General features: G+C 43.4%; 1 protein-coding gene across 1 annotated transcript in view; it reads left to right on the top strand.

The window, feature by feature from the left end:
• The first annotated feature begins 275 nt into the window (after window positions 1-275).
• The window catches only part of LOC126203100 (uncharacterized), an 88,832-nt gene continuing 71,291 nt past the window's right edge, over window positions 276-17,816 (top strand). Inside the window, exon 1 of the mRNA XM_049937341.1 lies at window positions 276-332. Within this exon, the coding sequence (XP_049793298.1) occupies window positions 327-332 (6 nt within the window). The 5' untranslated portion in view covers window positions 276-326. The remainder of the gene's footprint in view (window positions 333-17,816) is intronic.

Genomic DNA, 17,816 nt, shown 5'->3' with positions numbered 1-17,816 from the left:
ACGGGAAAAACGAGAAGTGAGAGTGGTACACAAAGTACCCTCCGCTACATAACGCAAGGTGGGTTGCAGAGTAAAGATGTAGACGTAGATACCTCTTCCAAGAGCGCCACTAATAATTACTATGGGTTGAATGGACTAAAAATTCGTTATGTAATGCATCCGTGTCCACTAGTGAATTACTGTGTCTGTAAAGACAGGCACGAACGAAATGGGAGTGGTTGTTGTTTCAAGGACGCCGTGTTGCCAATGAAGGCACACACGGAGCCGCAAGACGCCAGTCAGGCGGTGCAGCGGTCACTGGCGCCAGCGCTCTTCCAGCGGCAGTCATGAAGGTGAGGAACTGACGCGGCACTTCCACTACCAGCTTGCTCCTGCAGCGTTACGTAACGATCCTTTGTATTCGCGGTCCATTTCCTTTTCGCAGCCCATGTGCAGTAGTGCGTAGAACTCTATTTTACTTTTGTTACTAAGCGATGAATGAATAATACAGGGCTTTTCAAAAGTGTTTCAGAAGTTTGTATCTTGTAAATGTAGATACGTGGGAAACAGATCAACTTGTGCATCGAAACTAAAAGTACTTGTCTGTGCAGGGGTCACCTCGGTACAGTTAGACCCTGAAGCTCTAAGCAGGAACACTTTTAACTTTTCTTCTTCTATCGTCCTCAGCTGCGAGCAGTATTATGTTGATGTTGATACCAATTTGGATCCGTCTAACTATGTTGTTGTCGGCCGCTGGTGGCCGAGCGGTTCTGGCGCTACAGTCTGGAACCGCGCGACCGCTACGGTCGCAGGTTCGAATCCTGCCTCGGGCATGGATGTGTGTGTTGTCCTTAGGTTAGTTAGGTTTAAGTAGTTCTAAGTTCTAGGGGACTTATGACCTCAGCAGTTGAGTCCCATAGTGCTCAGAGCCATTTGAACCATTTTTTGAACTATGTTGTTGTTGTTGTGGTCTTCAATCCTGAGACTGGTTTGATGCAGCTCTCCATGCTACTCTATCCTGTGCAAGCTTCTTCATCTCCCAGTACCTACTGCAACCTACATCCTTCTGAATCTGCTTAGTGTATTCATCTCTTGGTCTCCCTCTACGATTTTTACCCTCCACGCTGCCCTCCAATGCTAAATTTGCGATCCCTTGATGCCTCAAAACATGTCCTACCAACCGCTCCCTTCTTTTAGTCAAGTTGTGCCACAAACTTCTCTTCTCCCCAATCCTATTCAATACCTCCTCATTAGTTACGTGATCTACCCACCTTATCTTCAGCATTCTTCCGTAGCACCAGATTTCGAAAGCTTCTATTGTCTTCTTGTTCAAAGTAGTTATCGTCCATGTTTCACTTCCATACATGGCTACACTCCATACAAATACTTTCAGAAACGACTTCCTGACACTTAAATCTATACTCGACGTTAACAAATTTCTCTTCTTCAGAAACGATTTCCTTGCCATTGCCAGTCTACATTTTATATCCTCTCTACTTCGACCATCATCAGTTATTTTACTCCCTAAATAGCAAAACTCCTTTACTACTTTAAGTGTCTCATTTCCTAATTTAATTCCCTCAGCATCACCCGATTTAATTTGACTGCATTCCATTATCCTCGTTTTGCTTTTGTTGATGTTCATCTTATATCCTCCTTTTAAGACACTGTCCATTCTGTTCAACTGCTCTTCCAAGTCCTTTGCTGTCTCTGACAGAATTACAATGTCATCGGCGAACCTCAAAGTTTTTACTTCTTCGCCATGAATTTTAATACCTATTCCAAATTTTACTTTTGTTTCCTTTAACGCTTGCTCAATATACAGATTTAATAACATCGGGGAGAGGCTACAACCCTGTCTAACTCCTTTCCCAACCACTGCTTCCCTTTCATGCCCCTCGACTCTTATAACTGCCACCTGGTTTCTGTACAAATTGTAAATAGCCTTTCGCTCCCTGTATTTTACCCCTGCCACCTTCAGAATTTGAAAGAGAGTATTCCAGTTAACACTGTCAAAAGCTTTCTCTAAGTCTACAAATGCTAGAAACATAGGTTTGCCTTTTCTTAATCTTTCTTCTAAGATAAGTCTTAAGGTTAGTATTGCCTCACGTGTTCCAACATTTCTACGGAATCCAAACTGATCTTCCCCGAGGTCCGCTTCTACCAGTTTTTCCATAACGAAGTGAAAAAATTTTTTGCTCCGTAAGGTTTTCGCCTTGATTATTTGCAAGGTATCATCTGTGACCTGGAATATGTATATACTGAGGGGCTGTAATTAAACTGTTTACTGGATGGGTACCCAGAGTTATGGGAATTTGTTCAGACTGTGTTAGTTCCCGTTGATAGTAGTGTCGTGACTGGCCGTTAGGCGCCGGTACTGGTACGTCGACATAGGGTTGAAACACAAGCATCAGCGTGCATCACATTTGGAGACAGTCATCGGGTCTCTGGACAAAATGCGCAAGGGTTTACTCGTGTGTTTTATCAAAACAACAGCAATAGGGCTGCTGCTCTTCGCGATTATCGACGAGTTAAACAAATGCGGAGACGTCCTCTTTCCGTACCGCGGTTAAAGAACATGACTGGGAAGTTCGATTTAAATGACGACTTCCGAATTACTTCTGAGAGAGGCCAACTGCTCCACAATCTGTAGAAGTACACTACTGGCCATTAAAATTGCTACACCACGATGACGACGTGTTACAGACGTGAAATTTAACCGACAGGAAGAAGATGCTGTGATATGCAAATGATTAGCTTTTCAGAGCATTCACACAAGGTTGGCGTCGGTGGCGACACCTACAACATGCTGACATGAGGAAAGTTTCCAACCGATTTCTCATACACAAACAGCAATTGACCAGCGTTGCCTGGTGAAACGTTGTTGTGATGCCTCGTGTAAGGAGGAGAAATGCGTACCATCACGTTTCCGACTTTGATAAAGGTCCTATTGTAGCCTATCGCGATAGCGGTTTATCGTATCGCGACATTGCTGCTCGCGTTGGTCGAGATCCTATGACTTTTAGCAGGATATTGAATCGGTGGGTTCAGGAGGGTAATACGGAACACCGTGTTGGAACATAACGGCCTCGTATCACGTTTGCTGCAGCATGGACTATTAGCTCGGAGACCATGGCTGCGGTTACCCTTGACGCTCCATCACAGACAGCAGCGCCTGCGATTGTGTATTCAACGACGAACCTGGGAGCACGAATGGCAAAATGTCATTTTTTCGGACGAATCCAGGTTCTGTTTACAGCATCATGATGGTCTCATCCCTGGTTGGCGACATCGTGGTGAACGCACATTGGAAGCGTGTATTCGCCATCGCCATACGGCGTATCACCCGGCGTGATGGTATGGGGTGCCATTGGTTACACATCTCGGTCACCTCTTGTTCTCATTGACGGCACTTTGAACATTGGACGTTACATTTCAGATGTGTTACGACCCGTGGCTCTACCCTTCATTCGATCCCTGCGAAACCCTACATTTCAGCAGGATAATGCACGACCGCATGTTGCAAGTACTGTACGGGCCTCTGGATACAGAAAATGTTCGACTGTTGCCCTGGCCAGCACATTTTCCAGATCTCTTACCAACTGAAAACGTCCGGTCAATGGTGGCCGAGCAACTGACTCGTCACAATACGCCAGTCACTTTCCTTGATGAACTGTAGTATCGTGTTGAAGTTTCATGGGCAGCTGTACCTGTACACGCCATCCAAGCTCTGTTTGACTCAATGTCCAGGCGTATCAAGGTCGTTATTACGGCCAGAGGTGGTTGTTCTGGGTACTGATTTCTCAGGATCTGTGCACTCAAATTGCGTGAAAATGTAATCAAATGTCAGTTCTAGTATAATATATTTGTCCAATGAATACCCGCTTATCATCTGCAATTCTTCTTGGTGTAGCATTTTTAATCGCCAGTAGTGTAGTTACTGTTGGTTTGGCTGAGATTGCTGGACGCAGCGTGTTATCTTCAAACAGTGCACTACCTGTGCTATAGCAGCTGAACATTCAAAGGCCCACCCTAGTTTCGGGCACTATTAGAGCAGTTTCCAGTGCAGTTCCAGTCTGTCGTGGCTAGAGATGGTCATCACGTTGAACAACGTTTGCAACCTGTACGCAGTTAATAAGCGTTGCCTTCTCATGATGGAAATTAAATCGTGTTTATTTGAATGGTTATTCTTTATATCTCTTCCGCTTCTCCGTACAAATGTTCCCACGAAGAATCATTGTCCTACGATCTCTCGTTGTAGATGGAGGTTCTCTCAAGCAGCGAAAGTTAGAACCAAGCTGTAAATTTGTATAGTATTTTCTTTTACGTTCTGGACATTTTATATTGAGCTTATAAACAGTTTTAGCACCTCCTCCCTTTCTGACACTTAACAATATAAATTTAATAGATGCTGCTCTGCATGTGTTGTTTTTCACGTTTTATAATTGTTCTTCCTCTGCGTACTATGAGACGAAATCTCGTTTTCACAGCACTAGCAAATCAACATTCTCATTTACTTGAGGTTATTAATTAACTTTTTATATCTGGGATACACAGTCATGTAGAACTTGATAAAAGACATCATATTTACGCCAGTGACTGTAACACTTTCTTTATTTCACGATTGCAATTTCGGCCTTAGGCCATTATCAAGTGAAGATGTCAGCTCATTTTAGGTTGACATAGCCTAATAACCATAACATCTTCACCTGATAATGGCCTAAGACCGAAATTGCAATCATGAAATAGAGAATGTGTTACAGTCACTAGCCGGCCGCTGGTGGCCGAGCGGTTCTGGCGCTACAGTCTGGAACCGCGCGACCGCTACGGCCGCAGGTTCGAATCCTGCCTCGGGCATGGATGTGTGTGTTGTCCTTAGGTTAGTTAGGTTTAAGTAGTTCTAAGTTCTAGGGGACTTATGACCTCAGCAGTTGAGTCGCATAGTGCTCAGAGCCATTTGAACCATATTTTTGTTACAGTCACTGGCGTAAATGTGATATCTTTTGTAAAGTTACTTGAGGTTATGTTTCCAGTATTGTTGCTGAAAAACTATCGACGAATTAAAAAAATGCAAGAGTAACGTAAAAAAACATCTATATTCAAACGAACCACAAAGAATTACTTTTGAGACAAATAAGACTCTTGTATCTGACCTGCAATGTTTCGGATACGCGATGTATGTGGACGTTAGTTGGAGTCACTAAAGGACTAGTAAGTACAAAAGGCTCACTAATGTAGTGAGGACAGTGTGCGGCACAGTTCCTGAATTAGGAATTGTTAGTGTGGTTGACGTGAGAAAAGTATCACCTGCAAAATGAAAGTGCGTGGCTGTTGCATACTTAAAGTGAAACGTTCAAGACTTCGTTTCCAGGCTATCATCGGCAGTGCTAGAGAATCCGTGGCAGATTTCCAGGCATGGTCCACGTGAATAACAATCGGACGCCGATCAGCGTGATGAGTAGGCGTTATCGAGGAAAGGTAGTGAACACCGAACGTCATATATTATTGTGGTCTTGAGTCCAGAGACTGGTTTGACGCAGCTCTCCATGCTACTCTATCCTGTGCAAATTTCTTCATCTCCCAGAACCTACTGCAACCTACATCCTTCTGAATCTGCTTAGTGGATTCATCTCTTGGTCTCCCTCTACGATTTTTATCATCCACGCTGCCCTCCAATACTAAATTGGTGATCCATTGATGCCTCAGAACATCTCCAACCAACTGATCTCGTAGCCAAGTTGTGCCCCAACTTTCTCTTCTTCCCAATTCTATTAATACCTCCTCATTAGTTATGTGATCTACCCATCTAATCTTCAGCATTCTTCTGTAGCACCACATTTCGAAAGCTTCTATTCTCTTCTTGTCTAAACTATTTATCTTCCATGTTTAACTTCCATACAAGGCTACACTTCATAAAAAAAACTTTCAGAAACGACTTCCTGACACTTAAATCTATACTCGGTGTTACCAGATTTCTCTTCTTCAGAAACGCTTTCCTTGCCAGCCGGTCTACATATTATATCCTCTATACTTCGACCACCATCAGTTATTTTGCTCCCCATTTACTACTTTAAGTGTCTCATTTCCTAATTGCCGGCCGCTGTTGCCGAGCGGTTCTAGGCGTTTCAGTCCGGAACCGCGCTGCTGCTACGGTCCATGGTTCGAATCCTGCCTCGGGCATGGATGTGTGTGATGTTCTTAGGCTAGTTCCGTTTAAGTAGTTCTAAGTCCAGTTGACTGATGACCTCAAATGTTAAGCCCCATACTGCGTAGAGCCATTTGAACCATCACTTCCTATTTAATTCCCTCAGCATCAACCCGACTTAATTCGACTACATTCCATTACCCTCATTTTGCTTTTGTTCATCTTATATCCTCCTTTCAAGACACTGTCCACTCCATTCAACTGCTCTTCCAGATCCTTTGCTGTCGCTGACAGAATTACAATTGCAATGGCGAACTTCACAGTTTTTATTTCTTCTCCATTGATTTTAATCCTACTCCGAATTCTTCTTTCCTTTCCTTAACTGCTTGTTTCATATACAGACTGAATAACATCGGGGATATGTTACAACCCTGTCTCACTCCCTTCCCAACCACTGCTTCCCTTTCATGCCCCTCGACTCTTATAACTGCCATCTGGTTTCTGTACAAATTGTGAATAGCCTTTCGCTCCCTGTATTTTACCCCTCCCACCTTCAGAATTTGAAAGAGGGTATTCCAGTCAACATTGTCGAAAGCTTTCTCTAAGTCTGCAAATGCTAGAAACGTAGGTTTGCCTTTCCTTAATCTATCTTCTAAGATAAGTCGTATGGTCAGTATTGCCTCACGTGTTCCAGTATTTCCACGGAATCCAAACTGTTCTTCCCCGAGGTCGGCTTCTACCAGTTTTTCCATTTTATATATATGATGACACAAAAATTATATATATATATATATATATATATATATATATATATATATATAATTTTTTGTGTCATCAGTAGTATATGTTAAAACTGTCTGCGAAATGAGTCACTAGTACAGTTAGTAGTAATGAAGTAAGAAATTAAAACGTCATGCATGAACAGCGAAAATTTAGTAGGCGACAATAGTTTTCCCTGCCCCCCACATGCACTATGTGATCAAAAGTACCCAGACACCCTCAAAAACTTACTTTTTTCATAGCAGGTGCATTGTGCTGTCACCTACCACCAGGTATGCATTATCAGCGACCTCAGTACTCATTAGACATCGTGAGAGAGCAGAATGGGGCGCTCCGCGGAACTCAGGACTTCGAACGTTGTCACACGCCTGTACGCGAGATTTTCCACACTCCTAAACATCTCTAGGTCCACTATTTCCGATGTGATAGTGAAGTGGAAACGGGAAGAGACACGTACAGCACAAAAGCATACAGGTCGACCTCGTCTGTTGACTGAGAGAGACCGCCGACAATTGATGAGGGTCGTAATATGTAATCACGCAGGAATTCCAAACCGCATCAGGATCCATTACAAGTACTATGACAGTTAGCCGGGAGGTGAGAAAACTTGGATTTCATGTCGAGCTGCTGCTCATAAGCCACACATGCCAAATACACCTCACTTGGTGTAACGAGCGTCAACATTGGACGATTGAACAGTGAAAAAAAATTTTTGTGGAGTGACGATTCACGGTACACAATGTGGCGATCCGATGGCATGGCGTGGGTATGGCGAATGCCCGGTGAACGTCATCTGCCAGTGTTTGCAGTACCGACAGTAAAATTCCGAGGCGGTGGTGTTATGGTGTTGTCATGTTTTTCATGGAGGGGGGGATGGGGGCGGGGTCTTGCACCCGTTGTTCTTTTGCGTGGCAGTATCATAGCACAGGCCTAGATGGATGTTTAAGCACCTTCCTGCTTCCCACTATTGAAGAACAATTCGGAGATGGCGATTGTGTCTTGCAATACGATCGAGCTCCTGTTAATGATACACGGCCTGTGGCGGAATGGTTACACGACAATAACATCCCTGTAATGGACTGACCTGCACAGAGTCCTGACCTCAATCCCATAGAACACCTTTGGGATGTTTTGGTATGCCGACTTCGTGTCAGGCCTCACCGAGCGACACTGATATCTCTCCTCAGTGCAGCACTCCGTGAAGAATGGACTGCCATTCGTCAAGAAACCTTCCAGTACCTAATAGAACGTATGCCTGCGAGAGTGGAAGCTGTCATCAAGGCAAAGGGTGGGTCAACATCATATTGAATTCCAGGATTACCGATTGAGGGTGCCACTAGCTTGTAAGTCATTTTCAACCAGGTGTCCGGATACTTTTGATCACATCATATGGGCAGTATTTTGTTTTATGTTATGGACATTTGGCACTGAGCCCTCTATATATATCAAACATGTATGTGTTTATATATGTATGTTCCGCATCTCCTAAACCACTGGACCGATTTCAGTCACATTTCATTTACTGCCTGGAAGGAATCACTGTGGGGATAAGAACCACCCTCTTATCAAAGGGGTGGGCGTGAAAAACCAATATATTCCACGACGTGAGAATACCCATATATAGGGCATCCAGTATTTGATAATCAAAGCACTTAGAGACTTGCAATAAACTTTTTCACATAAATTCAAATCTTTAAGAAAATTATTCTCGCTGACGACCACCACAAAATGACGGAAGGGAAAGTGATTATCGCTTATTACATTTTCACTGTTCTTACTGTGAAAGTGCCACATTTAGCAAGACATTTTAATTGTTTACTTCTTTGTTACTAATTGGATTCGTGACTCATTTAGCAGACAGTATTCACATATATCACTCAAGTTACTAAAAAAATTACTTCATTGTACGACACTTTGTTCAGGATACACGACGTCATAAACATTGAATGTGTGAAAACTATCGTATCATGGCTCTGAGCACTATGGGACTCAACATCTGTGGTCATAAGTCCCCTAGAACTTAGAACCACTTAAACCTAACTAACCTAAGGACATCACACACATCCATGCCCGAGGCAGGATTCGAACCTGCGACCGTGACAGTCGCGCGGTTCCTGACTGAGCGCCTAGAACCGCTAGACCACCGCGGCCGGCTATCGTATCATGCAAGACGTTTAAACTTATTACTTTGTTGCTACTACCTCTATTCACAACACATTTCCCAGACTGTGTTCTCATATGCTGTTCCATGTACCTACAAAAATATATCATTTTACGACACTTAGTTCAGGAGATATGCTGTTAAATACTGAGATCCGAGAAAAAACTGCCGCATAATACATGACGTTCCAGTTTACTATTTCTTTGCTACTAATCCTTTTCGGAACACATTTGGTAGACAACATCCACATATGTCGCTGATCGTACGTAGAATATTTATCACTTTACGATACACAGGAGATATGGCGTCACAGACACTGAGATGTGCGAGAAACTAACGCATCATGGATGACGTTTTAATTTGTTACTTCTTTACTACTAACTGTTCAACACATTTCGCAGAGAGTAAGCAAATGTACTACTCGATACCCCCGCAAAATTATATCGGTGTCCAGCACACAGTTGAGGAGACCCGACGACCAAAAGATTACGAAGCGTGAAAACGAAACTGCAGGGCGTAGTTCGCTAGAATACATGTTAAATATGTGTACAAACACGCATGAGATATGCTGGACATGTGTGAAATATGTTACATATCAGTTACAATCTGTAAGTAAATACTGTAAGGGTAGTAGCCACCAGCCTCCAATTGGAGTGAGGAGATGGAGAAACACCGAAGGGGAAGGAGGATATAGGCACAGATAGGAGAAGGTGGAGAAGAAGAGAGGTAGAGAAATAGGGAAGGGAGAAATTGAGAGGGAGGGGACGGGGAAGTGGAAAAAGAAAGGGAAGACGACGAGATGAATAGCGAAAGGGAGAGAGAGAGAGGAGGAGGAGAGGCACACAGAAAGGAGAGGGAAGGAGGGGAACATGGAGCGTACGAGGGGGACATGGACAGAGGCGGGGGGAAGAGGAGATGGAGGGAGAGAGAGGGAGACGAGGCGACTGACAAACAAAGGGGGAGCAGCAGATGGATTTATGGGGTAGGAGGAGATGAATAGATGGAGAGCGACATGATGGATGATGAACAGATTTACAGAGAGAAGGGAGAGGACGAGATGGACAGAGAGGGCCAGGCAGGAGGTGGACAAAATGTGGGGGTTGGATGAGATGGGCAGAGAGGGGGAAGAAGATGGACTAATGGTAGACTGGAAGAAACACATACATGGGAAACGCTGGGCACTTATTTAGCACACACAGACTGTGCCTCCTAAGAACATTGTCTCTGGTCAGGTTTGATTCCTTGATTCCACGGGGAAACAGTTGTGACCAGCGAATGTATTCATGTCAAGTAGTAAAGGATAGAGCAGTCAGTCGCAAGTGATGCTTATTGCATCTCGAGATTTCGGTCACTGTGTGGCCATCTTCGGTTCTAGAAAACATGTGAAGAACCAGTTACAATAAAGTAACATGTATGTCTTATTAAATGTACTATTTCATAAGCTTTAAATGTAAGTCAGTCATAAAACCACACTATTAAATGTAAGGTAAAACAGCAGAAGCACTTGTATTCGCACATTGTCCCAACTGCAATATTCATGTGAGCGGCTGAGTTCACACTGAGGCCACTGTTTACCATTATAACACAGCTGGCTTCAGTTTACGTCATACTAATCTACAGCGCCCTCCTTACAGCCGTGATGAATTATGATTCCATTTCTCCCAGATTGCATATGAGTACAAAGTTTCTGTTTCTTTCTCAAATTACTACATGATGTAGTTATTAGTTTTAACACGAAACTGTGTAAATTATAATGGATTTGTGTATGAAACGGGGGACATTTGAAACAGAAAAATTCCTGGTCTTTCGACATAGTGCCGATTGTACAATTACTTGTAGTACACTCTTTTCTGTTCGAGTTCCTTTAACCGTACTTAGTTAATAGCACGGTTTTACTGAAACACTTATTGACTTATATGTTTGAAAACGATGTTTCGTATCTTTTAAACTATGTTCAATTGAAAAAAGTGCAGCAATAACCGACGCCACCGCTTATTTCACACAACACGATGCATAAATGTAAAACATTAGTCACTGGTTTTATTTACAACCACCTTATTTGTTATATGCACAAAGTATAAAATAATTAAAATGATAAAACATACGAACTGTACGTAAAGTTAATACATATTTGAGGCAAAAACAAGCACTGTATCATTGTAAGAGGAATAGAGGCGAGCGAGTGTGTCTGAGCTGACCGCAGTTCACTAATACCAAGACCACGTCACCATAACGCGTCTGGGCTTAAAATACAAAGCGTTGCACCATAATATAATAGTGGAATTAAAATACCATGTCAAACATTATCAGTGCATGCTTAAATGCATTAATGTTAATTCTGTAAAGTCTCACAATGATCAAATGAATAGATCAGGCAAAATATATGATCTGAAGAAAAAAAAATGGTGCTGAATAATAAAATTACAAAGCAAAGAATTGTTCAGTATATGCAAATATACGTTGCCATTACAAGTTAGCTCTCAACTTGATAAAAACAATATTTTGGTAAAAACAGGCGTTTTTACGAAAAATTTAAACTGCTCAGCATTAGATTTAGAAAGCTGAAAATTCTTATGTAGCCTCAGTTTCATGTAAAAACATTAGATATGTGACGGCAATAAGCTACCTCTGCTAGTTTTCGAGTTATTTACTAAAAAAAATTAGGAACGAAAATATAGATTACAATTTTTGTTGGTAATAGGAAATTCCAATTACAGTACTCGATTATATTCATGCAGTAAAATACCTGTACCAGGTTTCGAGATTGTATTGTAAATAATGATGATTACAAGGAATCTTAAAAAGGCAGTTCAGAGACCAGCTTCTATTGTCGGTTCTATTCTCAGAATTCTAGCCGCCAAAGTTTGAATGCAGTGGAGCTAAGACTTTTTCAGCAACTAAAAGAAACTTAACTCTCTCTCTCTCCCTCTCTCTCTCTCTCTCTCTCTCTCTCTCTCTCTCTATATATATATATATATATATATATATATATATATATATATATATAATAAGATTGTAAATTGCAGTTAGTTTTGGAGCAATCATTTTCGTTATTTCTTATACTAACATACATTAACATATACTATGCTGCGGGCCCACCAGAGCGTAAAAGATTGTAAATTGTTGAACCACAAAACTATTAATTAATACAGTTTTGAGGAAGAGATAATTCAGATACTGCTACCTGTGCCTAGGGCGGTTGATAGAACGTTTTCCGTTTGGCGGTCCACTGCGCCCTTATATAAATGCAGCCGGAGAGGTAGTGCAGACACATCTCACCGAGACATTAATCTGTAGGCGTCAGTCAAAGCCAGCGACCATTTTGCCTCGGATGACGTCAGAGGTAGGCAGACGTGCGTTTTCGGCAGAAGCAGCAGCTGAACTCGCGAGGACTTTACACCGTTATGGGTCGCTTAGTTTTCAATGAAGTATCTGTGTGTCGCCAGTAAAGTTGACAATAGAGCGTGGCAAGTGGCGAGATTACTTTCCACGATCGCCTCTGAACTGTTAATAATGCTATTTCCGATAGAGGTGTTATTACAAGGTGCCTTCAACAAGAAACTTGCCGGAGGCTGTAAAATGAAAACCGCTGAAAATATCGTAAAGTCAATTGCCTGCGGAAGAAGGTGCGAGCCGCTAAGGGATCTGAGGTGTCAAAGTCGCCGCTAGAGGGACATGGCCGTACAGTATGCTCGCCCATGTGAGGACAGGCAGAGCACGCGCACGTATCGACCGTCCATAGCACTCAGTCGGGTTGAAACCAAATGGAGGCTTCCAAAAAACAGCAAAGGGGTGCAATGCATTTCGTGACAGTGGAAGGAATGCGGGGAACAGAAATTCATAGAAAATGTCACAAGTTTGAGGAAAGCAGTGCATTTTCGATGCGAAAATGGCTGCTACCGTAACTCCGTGGTCTCGAATAATGAATACGTCCGCATGATGGACAGTGGCATCGGTAATGCAGTGTGGTGTTTCGGATCGTACGTCATCAGAGAACAACGTCTGTGCCTCCCTGAATCGTCTGTGCCATGCTTCTCAATTTTGCAACGGACGTGCAGGCATCCACGTACACTTGCGCCACTCTTCGATGAATCAAATGATAATTAAATCGAGAGCCTAAGCTGTGGACAGGCGTTGGTATACATCAACGGGGGCAGCTGAAAATGTATGCCCCGACCTTGACTTGAACCAGGGAAATCCTGAGCCACCGAGAGCACAGAGGATAGTGCGACTGCAGGGATTTATCCCTTGAACGCTCCCGGTGAGACCCACATCCCCAACATAATATCCACACACTACATTCGTAGTGTCCCTGCCCACTACACTCATTACTCGCAGCAGACAGTCTTACCGAGTACCGTAAGAGTTCCTGCAATGCGTGTGCATCCAGCACAGAAGAAGAAGAAAGTCAATGGCCGGTTAGCTTTAACTATATGAAGATGGTATTTGTTCTTTTTGACATGTCCGAAAGAACAAAAATGGTACAAATGGCTCTGAGCACTATGGGACTTAACTTCTAAGGTCATCAGTACCATATAACTTAGAACTACTTGAACGTAACTAACCTAAGGACATCACATACCTCCATGCCCAAGGCAGGATTCGAACCTGCGACCTTAGTGGTCGCGCGGTTCCAGACTGTAGCGCCTAGAACCGCTCGGCCACCCCGGCCGGCCCGAAAGAACAGATACCATCTTCATATAGTTAAGGCTAACTGACCATTGACCTTCTTCTTCTTCTGTGCTAGATGCACACGCATTGCCCGTACTCTTACGGGACTCGGTAAGATTATCTGCTGTAATTAGTGTAATGGGCAGGGACACTACCAATGTAGTGTGTGGACGTTAATTTGGGAATGTGGGTCTCACGGGAAGTGTGCAAGGGATAAATCCCTGCAGTCACACTATCCTCTATGCTCTTGGTGGCTCTGATGGATACAGTGTCTGCCATGTAAGGAGGAGATCCCCGGATCAAGTCCCGGTCGGGGCACACATTTTCAACTCTCCCCGTTGATGTTCAAATGGTTCAAATGGCTCTGAACACTACGAGACTTAAATTCTGAGGACATCAGTCCCCTAGAACGTAGAACTACTTAAACCTAACTAACCTAAGGACATCGCACACATCCATGCCCGAGGCAGGATTCGAACCTGCGACCGTAGCGGTTGCGCGGTTCCAGACTGAACCTCCTAGAACCGCTCGGCCACTCAGGCAGGCTCCCCGTTGATGTATGTCAACACCTGTCGATGGCTTAGGATCTTGATTTAATTTTCATTTCATTCTAAGAGAGCTGCATGATCACCGATGGTATCTGTTCTTTCGGAACTTAGTGCAGTGGACGGTAGACGGATGCACATGCTCTGTCCATCGTCATGTGGATGTGTGCCGGCCTCCCTCTAGCGGCGAGTTTGGGACCTGATCGCTCTTATAGAGGCCACATCTTCTTTCACATGAAATGACATTTCAATCTTTTCAATGATTATAATTTTACAGCCACCATCTCATTTCTTTTTGAATAGTCCTTATACGTATAATGATTATTATTATTATTGTCGAGCGAATATTCACAGAATATATAAATCACTTAAAAGTCAAAACTTTTATATATATAGTCATAGTTCCTGATCCCGTTGACTAAATAGCAAGTAGGAATATTTTCGTAAATTGAGCACGAAGAGTAATGTCGACTTGCAGGCTGGAGATTATGGTCAGTATCTTTGCCATCGCTCTCTGGCTGATCGAAATAAAAGTTTTAAAGCTCTTGAAAGCGGCGAAGGTGGGTGTAAGGCACGCACAAACAATTTAAGTGTGTCTTCATAACGATATAACGAAGTATCGACCATCTCATTATTTCCCGCCGCCCCACAAGTTGTCAACGCATCATGCACGTAAGGACGGTCCTGTAGGCTGGCGTAACATACACTGAAGCCCCAGCTATGTTGTAAACAGCGGCGTCAGTGACAACTCAGACTCTAATACACTACTGGCCATTAAAATTGCTACACCAAGAAGAAATGCACATGATAAACGGATATTCATTGGACAAATATATTACACTAGAACTGACATGTGATCACATTTTCACGCAATTTGGGTGCATAGATCCTAAGAAATCAGTACCCAGAACCACCACCTCTGGCCGTAATAACGGCCTTGATATGCCTGGGCATTGAGTTAAACAGAGCTTCGATGGCGTGTACAGGTACAGCTGCCCATGCAGCTTCAACACGATACCACAGTTCATCAAGAGTAGTGACTGGCGCATTGTGACGAACCAGTTGCTCGGCCACCATTGACCAGACGTTATCAATTGGTCAGAGATCTTGAGAATGTGCTGGCCAGGGCAACAGTCGAACATTTCCTGTATCCAGAAAGGCCCGTACAGGACCTGCAACATGCGGTCGTGCATTATCCTGCTGAAATGTAGGGTTTCGCAGGGATCGAATGAAGGGTAGAGCCACTGGTCGTAACACATCTGAAATGTAACGTCCAATGTTCAAAGTGTCGTCAATGCGAACAAGAGGTGACCGTGACGTGTAACCAATGGCACCCCATACCATCACGCCGCGTGATACGCCAGTATGGCGATGACGAATACACTCTTCCAATGTGCGTTCACCGCGGTATCACCAAACACGGTAGTGACCATCCTGATGCTGTAAACAGAACCTGGATTCATCCGAAAAAACGACGTTTTGCCATTCGTGCACCCAGGTTCGTCGTTGAATACACCATCGCAGGCGCTACTGTGGGTGATGGAGCGTCAAGGGTAACCGCAGCCATGGTCTCCGAGCTGATAGTCCATGCTGCTGCAAACGTCGTCGAACTGTTCGTGCAGATGGTTATTGTCTTGCAAACGTCCCCATCTGTTGACTCAGGGATCGAGACGTGGCTGCACAATCCGTTATAGCCATGCGGATAAGATGCCTGTCATCTCGACTGCTAGTGACACGAGGCCTTTGGGATCCAGCATGGCGTTCCGTATCACCCACCTGAACCCATCGATTCCATATTCTGCTAACAGTCATTGGATCTCGACCAACGCGAGGAGCAATGTCTCGATACGATAAACCGCAATCGCGATAGGCTACAATCCGACCTTTATCAAAGTCTGAAACGTGATGGTTACGCATTTCTTCTCCTTACACGAGGCATCGTAACAACGTTTCACCAGGCAACGGCGGTCAACTGCTGTTTGTGTACGAGAAATCGGTTGGAAACTTTTCTCATGTCAGAACGTTGTAGGTGTCGCCACCGGCGCCAACCTTGTGTGAATGCTCTGAAAGGCTAATCATTTGCATATCACAGCATCTTCTTCCTGTCGGTTAAATTTCGCGTCTGTAGCACGTCACCTACGTGGTGTAGCAATTTTAATGGCTAGTAGTGTATGAATCGCTTAGTTTGGACTATCTGCATGTACTATGAGTTTTTAATGTTTTAACTTACATTTACTGGTCTGTGTTTTCTGACTGACTTACATTTAAGGCTTATGCAACTGTACAATTAACAGCATGCATGTTACAGTATTGTAACAGGTTTTTCACACGTTTTAACACTAAAGATAGCCACACCGTGACTGAAATCTAGATATGGAATAAAAATCATTTGCGACTGATTGCTGTACCCTTTACTACTTTATTTTCTACGGTGTTTCAGCAGATATTTACAATTTCGTTTTTCTTTCCAGTTTGTAGCTGGAGTGAACACAGTCTAATATTGCTCTTCACGTCTTTCATGTGGCGCCCAGTGCCAACGAAAAGCGTCGGAAACAAAATGATTTTTAACGCAGAAATTTAATGTGAGCATGCTGTGTGGTTCTTGTTGAGGGTACGGCGCTGCGGTCTCCTACAGACGTTTGTGCCAACAGGTGCACAGATCTCACGTAGCTCCAGTGGCCTCCAAGGCCGCCTGGTGTGTTTTTACTACCATAGAGGTTCGCTACAAGCTCTGTGTGGATACCTCCGCAGTCACATTTAGTCAACCGCGACACCGTATTCCAAGAGCACTGAATGCTCTAACTCCAGACATAGTAGCAAAAATAAGAGACATGTTTGGAAATCGGCTGGATATATGTCGCACGTACGTTGGAAGATAGAATGAACACTTGTGAATTGTAAATAAGTCACAAAAGTAAATAATGCTGCCATGTTGTACCTTCATATATGTGGAGGATGTATACTTGTAAAATACGAGTAGTTCTTTTGAGACTAAGATCATTATAGTCATGTGAGTAAATTAAAATTCCCTTCAAGTTTCTCTCCTTGTAAAACGTGTTCAAATGCGTGTGAATTCCTAAGGGATCAAATTGCTGAGGTCATCGGTACCTAGACTTCCACACTACTTAAACTAACTTATGCTAAGAACAACACACACCCATGCCCGAGGGTGGACTCGAACCTCCATTTCTCTTTGTACATGCAGAAGATACAGCGTTGTGAAAATCTGGAAAACCACCTATTGTACGTGAAAGTAGAACCTCCTGTGTTAAGCTGCGCTATTTACTGCTCCGTCCCAGTATTGAGATGCTCGTTCTGGATTTGCTGGAACACCGTATAAATCCAGTGTCACCTACTAATATGCACAGTGAATCAGAACACCACCGCCAAACTTTGAGAAGTGGCAACTGGGACCAAAGCAAGCAACGAACATAGGCTCTAAAATGCACATTTTAAAAGCTATGCTCAATTGTTCATCTTCGATGAAAGGGTGCAAAAAAGGACAGCTCGTTTTGTATTATCACGTAATAGGGGA

The sequence above is a fragment of the Schistocerca nitens genome, chromosome 9, assembly GCF_023898315.1.
Source record: "Schistocerca nitens isolate TAMUIC-IGC-003100 chromosome 9, iqSchNite1.1, whole genome shotgun sequence".
NCBI lineage: Eukaryota > Metazoa > Arthropoda > Insecta > Orthoptera > Acrididae > Schistocerca > Schistocerca nitens.
Note: the sequence above shows the minus strand (reverse complement) of the source record. Positions and strands in the feature narration are given on the sequence as shown.